Source organism: Gopherus flavomarginatus, chromosome 4 (assembly GCF_025201925.1).
Source record: "Gopherus flavomarginatus isolate rGopFla2 chromosome 4, rGopFla2.mat.asm, whole genome shotgun sequence".
Lineage (NCBI taxonomy): Eukaryota > Metazoa > Chordata > Testudines > Testudinidae > Gopherus > Gopherus flavomarginatus.
This window is the reverse complement of record NC_066620.1, coordinates 211,671,046-211,684,143: the sequence shown is the minus strand read 5'-3', so window position 1 is coordinate 211,684,143 and position 13,098 is coordinate 211,671,046. Positions and strand designations below refer to the sequence as shown.

Here is a 13,098-nt window from a genome sequence, read left to right as displayed (position 1 = left end):
TGCGTGCTGAAAAGTGAACTGAAGGTGCAGTCCTGCTGAGGGTGGGGGACTCTGCCTCTGGGCTCAGTAGCAGGCCGGCAGCTGTGTTAGGTGTCTGCGCAGTGGAGCTCAGAGTCTGTGCTGGAGTAGGGCCTCTGAAGGCTGGTATCCCACAGCTCCTGTGACTGGCAGGTCAGGTGCCCTCTTCTGCAGACCTCATAAGGGTCCTGGAGAAGGTGTTCTGGTGCGACCTAGTGAAATCGTTCCAGGTTAAGGAATTTACCTAAGAGACATCTTGTAAAGACTCCATTAAGAGAACTTGCAGGCTGGATGGTTAAGAGCGCAAAAGTCAGGGAGGAGGGGTATTGAGGTGTTTGGCCAGTTCACCCAGTGAGCCAGTGATAGTCAGATGGAACCCCGGAGTCCTGGCTCCCCTATCCTGACAGTTACCAACACTGCCTCTGAAGGGTTAACGTTAAACCACTAATCTTTGCTCCCCTTTCCTTCTGCAGGCCTTGCCATCAATTCAGATCCCGGTGTCACCGCACATATTCACCAGCATCAGCTGGGCTGCTGCCACCTCCACCATCCCTTCTCTCTCCCCAGTGAGTCCTGCCTGCTTGGCTCTTTTTTCTTTACACAGTTAATTGCACAGCACCTTTGAAAGGGTGATCGGGCGAGTGTGGGAGGGAATAGAGAGTGGGAGTTTTAAAGAGAACCTGGTTTAGTCTTTGTCACTCCCTGAAGCTTATGTGCTGCCTGAGGGGAGATCTGTGCATTGCTGCCGGCTCAGAGGGCATGGCACCCCATGGTTGAGCTATGCAAGAACATATCTGTTCTCTGTGCTGCTTTACGCACGCAGTAAAATCAGTCTCCATAGGCTGTTGAGGACAGAGGCTGGACTGGATCCGTCTGACTGGTTAGACCTCCTCAGCAGAGAGCGAACTCTGTCTGATGTGTGTGATGATTCATAGATCTGAAACTGGTTCTCATGTGCAGGTTCGAAGCAGATCACTGAGCCTCAGTGAACACCAGCAGCCGACACCAATGCTGAAGTCACACCTGATTGTCGCGTCTCCTCCCAGGGCTCCCAGTGGCACCAGGTAAGAGTTTGCAGGGAGGGAAAGCAGGGTGGGGACCATGCTGCCCTGGGACTGTTGGAGACGAGGCGCTGAAAACTGTAGAGCCGGCCCTAAGCAGCACGCCGAATTGCTGCTACAGGTGATGGGGGCAGTCCATGCCCCCTTAGGGCAGCAGGCGTGTTTCTGCAGCGGCGGCAATTCGGCGGCAGCTTCTGTGTTTAGCTGAAGCTGCCACGGACAGCTAAACATAGAAGCTGCTGCCGAATTGCCGCCACCACAGAAATGTGCCTGCCGCCCTAACGGCACACGGACTGCCTCCGTCCTCCGCGGTGGCAATTCGGCACACTGCTTGGGGGCAAAACAACAGGGACTGCCGCCCCTTTCAGATTGCCACCCCAAGCACCAGCTTGGAATTCTGGTGCCTGGAGCCGGCCCTGGTTGGAGAAGAGCGAGTGTTAGCGTAGGAAGTAATGAGCAGATACCACATCCTGCAGGTGGAACAGGAGACAGGAAGGATGCTGTTGTGGTCGTGTTGTATTAACTTAGGTGAGTTGTATGGGCCCAAAGAGTCAAAGGTGTTAACATGACCCTGTCACTGACCAACATTAAACAGTGTTAAACAAGGGTCGGGGTTTGGTAGAGAGACTTAGTACCACAGCAAACACACCATTTAAACATGCTTTTAACCTTTTATTAAAGATACTCACAAAAAAGGATAAGCAGTTAAAGCATTTGGAATGTAAAAGTATCCAGGGAGGCTCTCCTTTTAACCACATCCCTTGTTGCCTTTAGGTGAAGAGAGTTTATAGATGGAAAAACTTCTTGTTGGACAGTCTTTTAGGTGGTAGGAAAGATGATTGTAACTGTCCTTTTGGGGGAAACATGAGACTGAAGGCCTGGGTTCTCTTCCCAAGTGTGCGACAGACTCTCTGTGATCCTGGGCAAATCACATCACTGGTCTGTGCCTCAGTTTCGCCATCTCCCAAATGAGGATGATGATGATATTTTTCCCAGCAGCGTAGTGAGGCTAAGCTCTTTGTTCTGCGTTTGCAGTGCGCCTTGCACTGTGGAATGCTGCTCCATGAGTAGCTGCGGTAACACAAATAATGTCCTCAGGGTTCTTTGATATCCCCAGAGAGAAATAGCTGTCAGGGGCCAACTATTATTGACTCACTTCTGCCCTGGCCCAGATCTCTGGCCTTGTCTCCTACCAAGTTTCCTCCTATCTCCTCCACCCTGCACAGGGGCACAGCCTTGTATTTCCTAAGCCTCTTCCATGCAACCCCTGCCAGTCCCTGTTAACCAAGCCACCAGCTACTCCTGGCTTAGGAGCCTGCCTTTGAACTCTCTTGACCACCTGTCTTACAAGAAGCGTAAATTCAAATAATAATAACGATAGGTAATGAAACCTCCCAGATGTGCACATACCCAAACTGGGTCATCCCGTGACCTCACTACAGACTTTGTCCTTCCTGTGTCATGTCCCCGGCTAGCTTGGAAACTGGCATCAGCACCTTTTCTTTTGATATGTTCCTCTGAGGTGCCTAGCATACTTTTGGGCACTGTAGAATTGATGCTTGGGTACTGGGTGATCTAGGATGGTGAGATGTTGATGGGGATGTTTTAGAAGCTTATCTTCTCCTGTGGCTATTTCGTATTGGTTAAAGCAGGGGTACGCAGCCTATGGCACACGTACCAATGGCAGCACGCAAGCTGATTTTCAGTGGCACTCACACTGCCCGGGTCCTGGCCACTGGTCTGGGGGGCTCTGCATTTTAATTTAATTTTAAATGAAGCTTCTTAAACATTTTAAAAACTTTATTTACTTTACATACAACAATAGTTTAGTTATATATTATAGACTTTTAGAAAGAGACCTTCTAAAAACATTAAAATGTATGACTGGCACACGAAACCTTTAAATTAGAGTGAATAAATGAAGATTCGGCACAGCACTTCTGAAAGGTTGCCGACCCCTGGGTTAAAGCCTTATCACCCCTCCGGTCTGCATAGCCTCCTTACTGGGGCTTCTGCCTGAGTAGGTCTCTTCAACCCAACCTCTTTAGCCTTGTACAAGACATTAATGGAGTAGGCCACACATGTGCATCCAGGTGATAGGCCTGGTGCTGTCACACCAGCATAACTCTACGTTGGGCAGGGATCTACACTCATGGTCCTCTGAGTAGGTTAGTGCCCTGCAGGGGAATTGCTCCATGTTCCTGAGAAACCCCCCCAACCTCAGGAAGCATTCACACATTCAGGAGACCAGGTGCATTCCTGCCTAGTCCAGGATTACCCTGGGGGCCTTCCTCAGCAAAGCCCAGAGCTGACCCGTCCATATTTCAAGAGGTGTGTGAGAATCTCCTGCAGCCTCAGTATGTCCCATCCCCATCCCAGAAGGCTCCTGTTGCTCTGAGGCCCCAAACCTGTGGGATCAGTTGCTGTCCTCTGCCCCCTTCCATCTTGTCCCTGTTTAAAAAGGGAAATGACAGACTCTCTGCCAGCCCCAGCTATGGCGTAGAGCTGCGTGTGGCAGTGTATAAATAATAACTGACCTCCACTGTATCATACCTTGGTTCTCAGATTTCTGGAGACTGGCCTTCAGGTGAAGCCATCAGACCTTGCCACCCTGCTAATTTATGTCAGGCCTATATCTGTTCCAGGGCATCCCTTCAATCCAGCAACCTGTTGTACACTTGGCAGCTTCTCCCTCCTTGCTGTCTATATGTTATAGCTTTGCCTAAATACTTAATAACTGGGGGCACTATTCTTCATTTCTCCTCCTAAAAACTCTTGTGTAGCACTGCTGGTACAAAGTAGCTGCCACATTCCATCCCAGAGGTGACTGCATTTCAGTGGTGGATGACTGATCTCTGTATGTAGTTTGTCTTCTGCTTTGTGACTCTTCAGAATGAAAACAGATGTTATGTATTTGAATTATTGCCCCAACTAAGATCAGTGAAGACACTTATTATGCATAGGCACTCTCTATAATACACATAGTAAGAGAAAATCTCTGCCCCAAAGAGCTTATGATTTAAATAGACAAGAGAAATAGTGTGGGAGAAAGAAAGTGTTATTCATGGCACAGATCAAGTGGTTTGCCATGGATCACACATGGAGTCTGTGGCAGAGCTGGGAATTGACCCTCAATCTCGTGAATCTCAGTCCGGTACCTTAACAATAAGACCAGCTTTCTTCTGTAATAGAATTCTAACAATGGTGCTGTGGAGATGACTAGTATTGCTGAAAAGAAGAAAACCCTATGGTTTGATTTTCCACTTTTCTTGGAATGGGCTTTGACATAGGCCTGGTCTACAGCAAAGAGTTAGGTCAACCCAGCTACGTCACTCAGGGGTGTGAAAAATCCACACCCTTGAGAGACTCAGGCCTTTTCTAGAGCGCATTAAATCAGCCCCAGGCTGAATTCTTGCATCAGCCTAGCTGCTGCCTCTCAGGGAGGTGGATTACCTACACCAATGGGAGGTTCCCTCCTGCTAGTGTATGTTGTGTCTACACTGAAGTGCTCTAGCCATGTAGGTGCAGCTGCGGTACTGTAACATTTCAAGTGCAGACAAGCCCTTAGAATTCTAGAAGCTGCCCCATAGGAAAGAGATGGTACAATGGGTTCAGCCCATCCCTCTGCTGTTGCAGGATTGCTGTCTACTGTGAATGTCTAATGCTTTGTTCACACTGGGGCTTCCTCCTCAGGTTTAGCTCAACTTTGCATTGTGTTGCACATGCTCTTTTTTTCGCTCCTGAGCTCTGTAACGCTTTAATAACGATTTCACTGTCTTGGTTATTTTTGTTACTCTGCAGAAAAGTCCGTGGCGAAGCCAAGAAATGCCGTAAAGTGTATGGAATTGAGCACCGAGATCAGTGGTGCACGGCCTGCCGGTGGAAAAAGGCCTGCCAGCGATTCCTGGACTGAGCACCTGAACGTTTCAGGAGTATTGAAATTCTCCCTCTCTCTCAGCTGAGAGCACCCAAAGTTCGTCATTGCTGAAACCAGGGCACAGCAAACTTGGAGGTATCTATCTCCTGTGGCTTCAGCAGAGATCTCAAGAGCTGCATGTAAATTCCAAGTTCTGTATATTGTATGTCAGCTGGATTTATTAATTTTTTACACTTTCTGTGGGTTTTTTACAATTTTTTTTTAAACAAAACCTCCCATTTTATAGTAAAAATAGGGAGGGAAAGAAAGAAAGCTGGTTGCTTGGTGTTCACAGGAGACTTGTTGTTTGGTGGTCCAGGGACCAAAGAACTTTGTACTGATCTCCCAGCTCAACAGTAAAGTCTACTGATCTTTCAGGTCAGTAGGTGGGATAAGGAGGTGAGGATCATCTCTCTCTTGTTACTTCACTGGCTAGAAAGCTTGAAGTCTGCTGTTGTTTAAAGGGACACAATCAGAATAACAATCATAGTTTAAAAAAGGAAAATTAATATTCATGTTTTACTAGTAACACCTTAAATTGTTGGAATGGGAGGAATTTAAAGTTCTTTCCTTTAATTTTTACCAATGATACTATGTTTACTTTTTACAGCTCTCAGCTCTGACAGTAAAGCTGGACTTGCTATGTCTCTGGTCAGTTTCACTTCCTGGTTTTTGTGTGTTCTGATACAGCTGCATCAGCAATGTTGAAATCTTAAAATATACATCAACATAAATTCAGTTAAAAGATAAAAATATTTTTTTAAAACAAAACAATTTTTTTTATCTTAAATTCATGAAAACAACTTATTTCTTTGAAAAACAGAAAATTTGGGTCTAACAGTGTCTCTTTGAACTACAGGGAATGGGTTTTTATTTTGAAACCTGATGTAGCTTTCTGCAAAATTGGCAGGATCAATATTGTTAACCCAAGAGGGCTAAAAAGGATGGACACATACACATTTAGGCCCCAATTCAGCAAAATGCTTACATACATTTTTACATTATGTTGAAATCAGTGGGACTAAAGTACATGCTGAATGAGTTGGGATTACTTGCATGCTTAAAGATAAGCACGTGCTTATGTCATTTGCTGAATGGGCGTCATAGATAGGTATGTTACGAAATTCTGAATTGTGAAAGATATCGGAACCCAGCTTTCTGGCTTTCATTTTTTAAAAATTCATATTCTCTTTACATGATTCAAATGTTTCTGGTTTGATGATCTATCATTGTGTACAGTGTACCGTCCTGTGGGGGTAGAATTTGTCCCTGTTTGCCTGATTGTCACTTATAGCAGTGTAACTTCAGTGAAGTTACTCCTGACTTGCACAGGTTTAAATAAGCGAAGAATCAAGCCCGAGGAGTCTTTCTGAAATTGTGAGGGGAGGGGTTGGGAGAGCTGGAAGGACAGATCAAACGTTCCAGGGGCCTCTCTGATTTTGGAGAAGAGCACCATTTAATTGATCACCAGCAGTCAAGTCCAATTTTTATTGTTTTTTTTTGGTCTTTGCTCTCCTGACTGATCAGCCACATGTAGGAAGTGCCCAATCTACTGTTTGAGCTGTGAAAAGCCACTTGGTAATGAGTGCAGTCCAGCCACAATACCAGCACACATATTGCAGCTGCTGTGAGGAGCAGCAGAGTGCATCCCATGACACAGTGAGCTGTCCTGTGGAAGTTTGGCCCTGCATGGACAGGACCCTGGCGACCAGGATGCTACTGTCAGTGTCTCCGTCCATCTCACTGTGTGTCCTTGGAGCACAAAGGCAAAGAATTTTGTTCTATACGTCCCCATTTTGTGTCTTGGGGAGTCAGTGATTGTTTCCATCATTGAACCCAGTACAGTATGCGATGGTAGCAGAGGGGATTGACTGGGACACTGCCCCCAGAGTGTGCCATTTTGATCATGCTGAACTCAGTGGGTGTCACAGAAGTGCTCTGGCACAGTCACTAAGGAGCCGTGGTTTCTCTTAACGGGGCAAGGAATGCCCCTGTCACTAAAGCCATTCAAATGCTACACTCTGTTGTCAGAGAATCCTGGCGCTGTGAAGTCTGTTTTGTTTGTAAATACAAAATGGCAGCTACACACGAGCCATGTGGTTCATGTTGTGCATAATTCGGCTGCAGTCAGAGTTGAAGGTTTTGTATTAATGGGAGTGGGTGGGAAGGGGTCATTGGACTTTTTGCTGCGTTTTTGATAATCATAGGCCATAAACTGCAGACCTCAACCCATGGGCAAGGCAGAAACAAGCCTGGAGTATTTTTAAGGACCATATGATTGACTACGCTTTCTTTGTAAAAACAATTCAAGTGACCAGGAGGATGTTATTTCCTCCCGGATCAACGTGAGCCTGGTTGATAAAGGGGCAGGTGGTGCAGTCAAAGGGGGTTATATATGGGCGTGCTTGTTGGTATTTTTTTTGTAATTTTGTACATATATACAGTGTATTATTTTAGAACCCAGTCTTCTGCTTGCTGTTAAATTGGTGGATGCCAAATTGGCCTATGGGAAGCAGGAACAAAGTGATTGTGTCTCCCTATTTGTTTTTTTCACCTAGTCCACTGGGTTCTCCAGTGGGATCTGAGCCAATGGAATCAGCTAGGCCTGATTCAACAGGGTCAGGTTCTCTACCTGGGTCCATGTGGGTCTGATGCAAAGTCCATTGAAGACAATGGGCGTCCTCCAGTTGACTTCAGTGACTGCGGTTCAGACACTTTATGAAGGAAAGAGTCCATAAGAGGCCCTTTCTTACTCTTCAGTCCCACCACTGTGACTCTTACTCAGATGATCACTATAAAGAGCTAGCAGTTTGAGATCCACTGGCTTAGTCTAATGTGAGAAATGTGGATTCTTCTTCGAGTGATTGCTCATATCCATTCCAGTTAGGTGTGTGCGCCGCGCGTGCACATTCGTCGGAAAACTTTTACCCTAGCAACTCGGTGGGCCGGCAGGTCGCCCCCTAGAGTGGCGCCATCATGGCGCTTGATATATATCCCTGCCGGCCCACCCGCTCCTCAGTTCCTTCTTACCGCCCGTGTCGGTCGTTGGAACAGTGGAGCGCGGCTTAGCTGACCTCCACTTCCCTAGCTACTCGTAGTTCTCGTATATAGTTATACAGTTATAATTCCTTTATATATATATTTGTATAGTTATACGTTTTTTCTCTGCTAACATAGTTAGATTGATAATTGTTAGCGGGGTTCAGGAAGTAGCCCCTTCCATGAACTCGGTGCCGGAGCCCATGCACGGCTCACCGGGTTTTAAAATGGGCTCGGCCTGCCAGAAGCCGATGCCGAAGGGAGATCCACACGACTCCTGTTTGAAGTGCCTCAGGGAATCACTTGACAACTAAGTACCCCATTTGCAAGGCTTTTAAGCCGAGAACAAAAAGGAGCGGGACTTTCACTTACCCCTCCACCTTGGGCGCCGAGCGATGATCAAGCGGCTGGCAGAAGCGCCTCCTCGGCACCGGACTCCGCCGGTACTGCCAAGGCCTTTCGGCACCGGCCGTCGCCAGCACCGAAGTCGACTCGGCACCGCTCCCTTCCTCCGAGGTTGAGAGAGCCTACAATTCCTGCTGGTGCCTGACGGCTCCCCGGCACACGCCGTGGTAGAGCCCCCTGCTCCTGCTGCTTCCGTGCCACCTGCATCGCAGCCAGAGAGCTCGCCTAAGTCGGATGGCCCGGCACCGACACCTGCAGAGGCACCGATGACATCGGCACCGTCGATTCCAGTCCCCCAGGGCCATTGGATCCGGTGCCTAACAGCTCCCCGGCACGCGCCGTGGTAGAGCTTACTGCTCCTGCTGCTTCCGTGCCGACTGCACCGCAGCCAGAGAGCTCGTCTAAGTCGGATCGCCCGGCACCGACACCTGCTGAGGCACCAACGACGTCGGCACCGTCGATCCCGGTCGCACAAGGGCCGTAGAATCCGGTGCCTGACGGCTCCCCGGCACGCGCCGTGGTTGAGCTACTGCTCCTGCTGCTTCCGCGCCATCGGCACCGCAGCCAGAGAGCTCGTCTAAGTCGGATCGCCTGGCACCAACACCTGCTGCGGCACCGACGACGTCGGCACCGTCGATCACGGTCCCACAAGGGCCGTAGAATCCGGTGCCTGACGGCTCCCCGGCACGCGCCGTGGTTGAGCTTCTGCTCCTGCTGCTTCCGTGCCAACGGCACTGCAGCCAGAGAGCTCGTCTAGTCGGATCACCTGGCACCAGCACCTGCTGCGGCACCGACGACGTCGGCACCGTCGATCCCGGTCCCACAAGGGCCGTAGAATCCGGTGCCTGACGGCTCCCCGGCACGCGCCGTGGTTGAGCTACTGCTCCTGCTGCTTCCGTGCCAACGGCGCCGCAGCTAGCTCGTCTAAGTCGGATTGCCCGGCACCGACACCTCTGAGGCACCGACAACGTCGGCACCGTCGATTCCAGTCCCACAAGGGCCGTGGAATCCGGTGCCTGACGGCTCCCCGGCGCGCGCCGTGGTTGAGCTTATTGCTCCTGCTGCTTCCGTGCCGACGGCACCGCAGCCACACAGCTCATCTAACTCGGATCGCCCGGCACCGACGCCCACCGAAGCTCTGACGACCTCGGTACCGTCGATCCCGGTCCCATGAGGGCCTTCGAATCCGGTGCCTGACAGCTCCCCAGTATGCACTGTGGGTGAGCCTGCTGTTCCCTCCATGCTGGAGGCATTACCAACGGCGAGGGATCTCATTGCCATGACAGAGTCGATGCTGCCTGACCCCGGCACCGCCGGTGCGGGTAATACAGTCTCTTCATGTGACCATCCTCTGTCAGCACAGCAGAGCGGCACCGTTCATGATCACGGTCCCGCAGACACTCCAGATCCTGTCGGCACGCCCGACACCACTTGCAGTCCCGGTGCTGTTTTCCTCATCGGTACTAGTCGCATTCGCTGCACTGGTCGGTATCCAATTCGCCGACCCGCTATCGGCACCGTTCCGACTCCCGGCACCGCGACAGGTACCTTGACTCCTGTAGCCTCTCCCCGAGCCTCGAGATCTCGGTCGACCTCCAGGCACCATTCTGGGTGCGGGTCTGGATCTCGTTCCAGGTACCGATACGCATCCCGGTGCCGGCTCCCGGTGCCGAGTTGGGCAAGGTCCGATAGAGTCAGAGACTCTGCCTGTGCCTTCTTTTAGTACCTCCATGGCCATCCGGACACGCATGCGTGTCATCCCACATGCGCAGATCTTATGCTCAGGACCACGATTCTGATATGATGGCCAGCGGGCGCCAGCCCGAAACCGGCCAAGAGTTCGCTGCCGTCTTGGAGGACGGGGGAAAAGAAAAAGGTACCCAGAGCATCCCTCCAGGCCTCGTTCGATGCAGCAGACTCTGCAGCCAGGACTCTGGCCTTCAGTGTCGCCATGAGGTGCATCTCATGGCTCCAGGTTTTAAACCTCCGGCCGGAGCTGCAGTATGCCATTCAGGATTTACCCTTTGTGGTAAAGGCCTTTCGCGGCAAAGACAGCCCCAGGCTGCCAAGCCTAATGGACGATAGGGTCCTAATGCGCTCTCTCAGCATGCATTTGCCAGCGACCAAACGCAGGCCTTTCTGCCCCCACCCGCCATACTCTGTGCCTAGCCAGAGACAGGACTTTGGCAAACGGCGAGGCCAAGGCGGTCGCAGACGAACCTTCCAAGGTGCGCCTGAGGGCGGTGTACCAGTCACAGACCGGGATCCCAATCCCGCTTTCTCCTGGCGTGGCCCTAGTTAATTTCAGATCGCTAGATCCTGCGCACGGTGGAGCATAGATACCACCTCTAATTTATTCCAGCCCTGTCCCCGTTCAGGGACCCCTCTCACGAGCAATTCCTCGTACAAGAGGTGCAGATGCTGATGGACGAAAAGGGCAAGGGGTTTTACTCCCGTTATGCCCTAGTTCCCCACTCGAACGCAGGTCTCAGACCTTCCTAGTCCTGCACGGACTCAACCGGTTTAGGATAAGGTTGAAGTTCTGCACGGTATCCCTGGGAACCATTATTCCATCCTTGCCTCCTGGGGGCTGCTATGCCGCCCTGGATATGAAGGACGCGTACTTTCGCTACGCCATCTTCCCTCCGCACAGGAGATACCTCCGCCTTCTAGCTGACTGTCAGTACTTCTGGTTTACGGCCATAGTCGCCGCCTACCTTCGCTGATGTCGGATATGCGTTTTTCCGTATCTGGACGATTCGCTTATCCGAGGAGACTCTGAGACACAAACCACTCAGCGCGTGGGCATCGTCACGGTCTTATTCACAGGTCGAGGCCTGATGATCACTATAGAGCAATCCACTCTGGTTCCCACGCAGAGGTTGGACTTCCTAGGAGCTATCTTGGTCTCCTACCTAGCCGGAGCCTGCTTATCACAACTGCGGTTTTAGGCGATGGCAACAATCATCTGAGGTCTGCAGGCTTTCCCAACGACCTCGGCTCGTACTTGTCTCAGTCTCCTGGGTCCATGGTTGCCCGCAAGTTGGTAACCAAGCATGCCAAGCTCCGCCTCCGTCCTTTCCAAGTCCGACTCACCTCGGCGTACCACCCGGATAGGGAGCCAATGGTCATGGTAGTCACCGTTCCCTCGAGCACCTTAGGCTCCCTAGAGTGGTGGCTAACTCCCTCCCTGGGGTGGGCAGGGAGGCGGTTTCCTCCGCCCCAGCCCTCACTGCCCCTGACGACGGACGCATCATCTCTCTGCTCAAGTGCTCACGGTCACCTCCGAGCTTAAGGCCTTTGGTCTGCTCGGGAGCTGGCATTCCACATCAATGCCCCAAATATGAGAGTAGTCCGCCTGGCGTACCAGGGGTTCCAGCGGCAGCTGCGAGGCCGTTGTATCTCGGTGTTTACAGCCAACACAGCGGCCATGTGCTTCATAAGTATCCAGGGAGGGACATGGTCCTCCCCCCCACTTTTTTGTCAGGAGGCCATCCATTTCCGGGACTTTTGCATGGCCTACTCGATGGAGCTGGTGACGTCCCTTCTCCCAGGCGTTCGGAACGTCTTGGCGCTTGGACTCAGCAGGTCTTTCCTGTCTTACGAGTGATCACTCTGCCCCATGTGAGGCGTTCTGCTGTCCAGAAGCGGCGATGTTTCCTCACATAGACCTGTTCGCTCACCGAGAGAGCAGAAAATGCCAGATGTTCTGCTCCTTCCAAGGTCTCTCCTCAGGATCGGTCTTGGGCGCATTCCTGATGCCGTGGAAAGGCCAACTCCATTATGCCTTCCCACTGTTCCCACTGGTTCATTAGGTCCTGCTCAAACTCCGCAGGGGCAGAGCGCGCATCATCATGATCACTCCAGAGTGGTCCAGGCAGCACTGATATACCACGTTGCTCGGCCTGTCAATAACAGACCCAATTACCCTGCCACCCCACCCAGACCTCATCACTCAGGGCAACAACAGGCTTCGTCACTCGGACCTGCAGCCTCTTCGCCTCACGGTGTGGCCGCTGCGTAACTGAGCCGGGGTGACAGGAAGCCTTCCACCTGGTCAACGTACCGGGCCAGGTGGAAGCATTTCTTCTACAGCTGCAATACGCTCGATCTTGCTCCTGCTGAGGTCTCGATCCCCTCTATTTGGCCTACCTCTGGCCTTCAGCGGCAGGTCCTGGCAGTATCATCGCTGAGGATACACTCAGCAACCATCTCTACCTTCCAGCCAGGCTAAGGTGGACGTTCCGTGTTCTCATGCTCTATGGGTTCGAGATCCCTCAAGGGCTTGGAGAGCTTGCACCCTCGGGTGCGCCGCCAGCCCCAACCTGGGACCTCAACCTAGTTTTAATCAGACTTATGTCTCCCCCAGTCGAGCCGTTCACGACTGGCCCTCTGATATACCCGTCTTGGACAACAAACTTTCCTCGTAGCTGTTACATCGGCCAGACGGGTCTCCGAGCTCAGAGCTCTTACGAGGGTTCCGCCGTACACTAGGTTTCACAAAGACAAGGTGCAGTTATGACCGCACCCGGCTTTCCTCCCTAAGGTGGTTTCGGCCTTTCATGTTACCCACAGCTCAACGCAATGGGCACAACCATTGCACTCCTTGGACATCTGTGGAGTGCTCGCATTTATATTGCGCTGCCAGAACCATTTCGT

The 13,098-nt window shown here is 51.3% G+C and overlaps 1 protein-coding gene across 3 annotated transcripts in view; it reads left to right on the top strand.

The window, feature by feature from the left end:
- ZNF395 (zinc finger protein 395) overlaps positions 1–5,646 on the top strand; it is a 41,977-nt gene extending 36,331 nt beyond the window's left edge. For all 3 annotated transcript variants that reach the window (XM_050948841.1, XM_050948842.1, XM_050948840.1), the window contains exons 8-10: positions 492–584; positions 979–1,082; positions 4,881–5,646. In XM_050948841.1, the coding sequence (XP_050804798.1) occupies positions 492–584; positions 979–1,082; positions 4,881–4,992 (309 nt within the window). In that variant the 3' untranslated portion in view covers positions 4,993–5,646. The remainder of the gene's footprint in view (positions 1–491; positions 585–978; positions 1,083–4,880) is intronic.
- Positions 5,647–13,098: the final 7,452 nt, after the last annotated feature.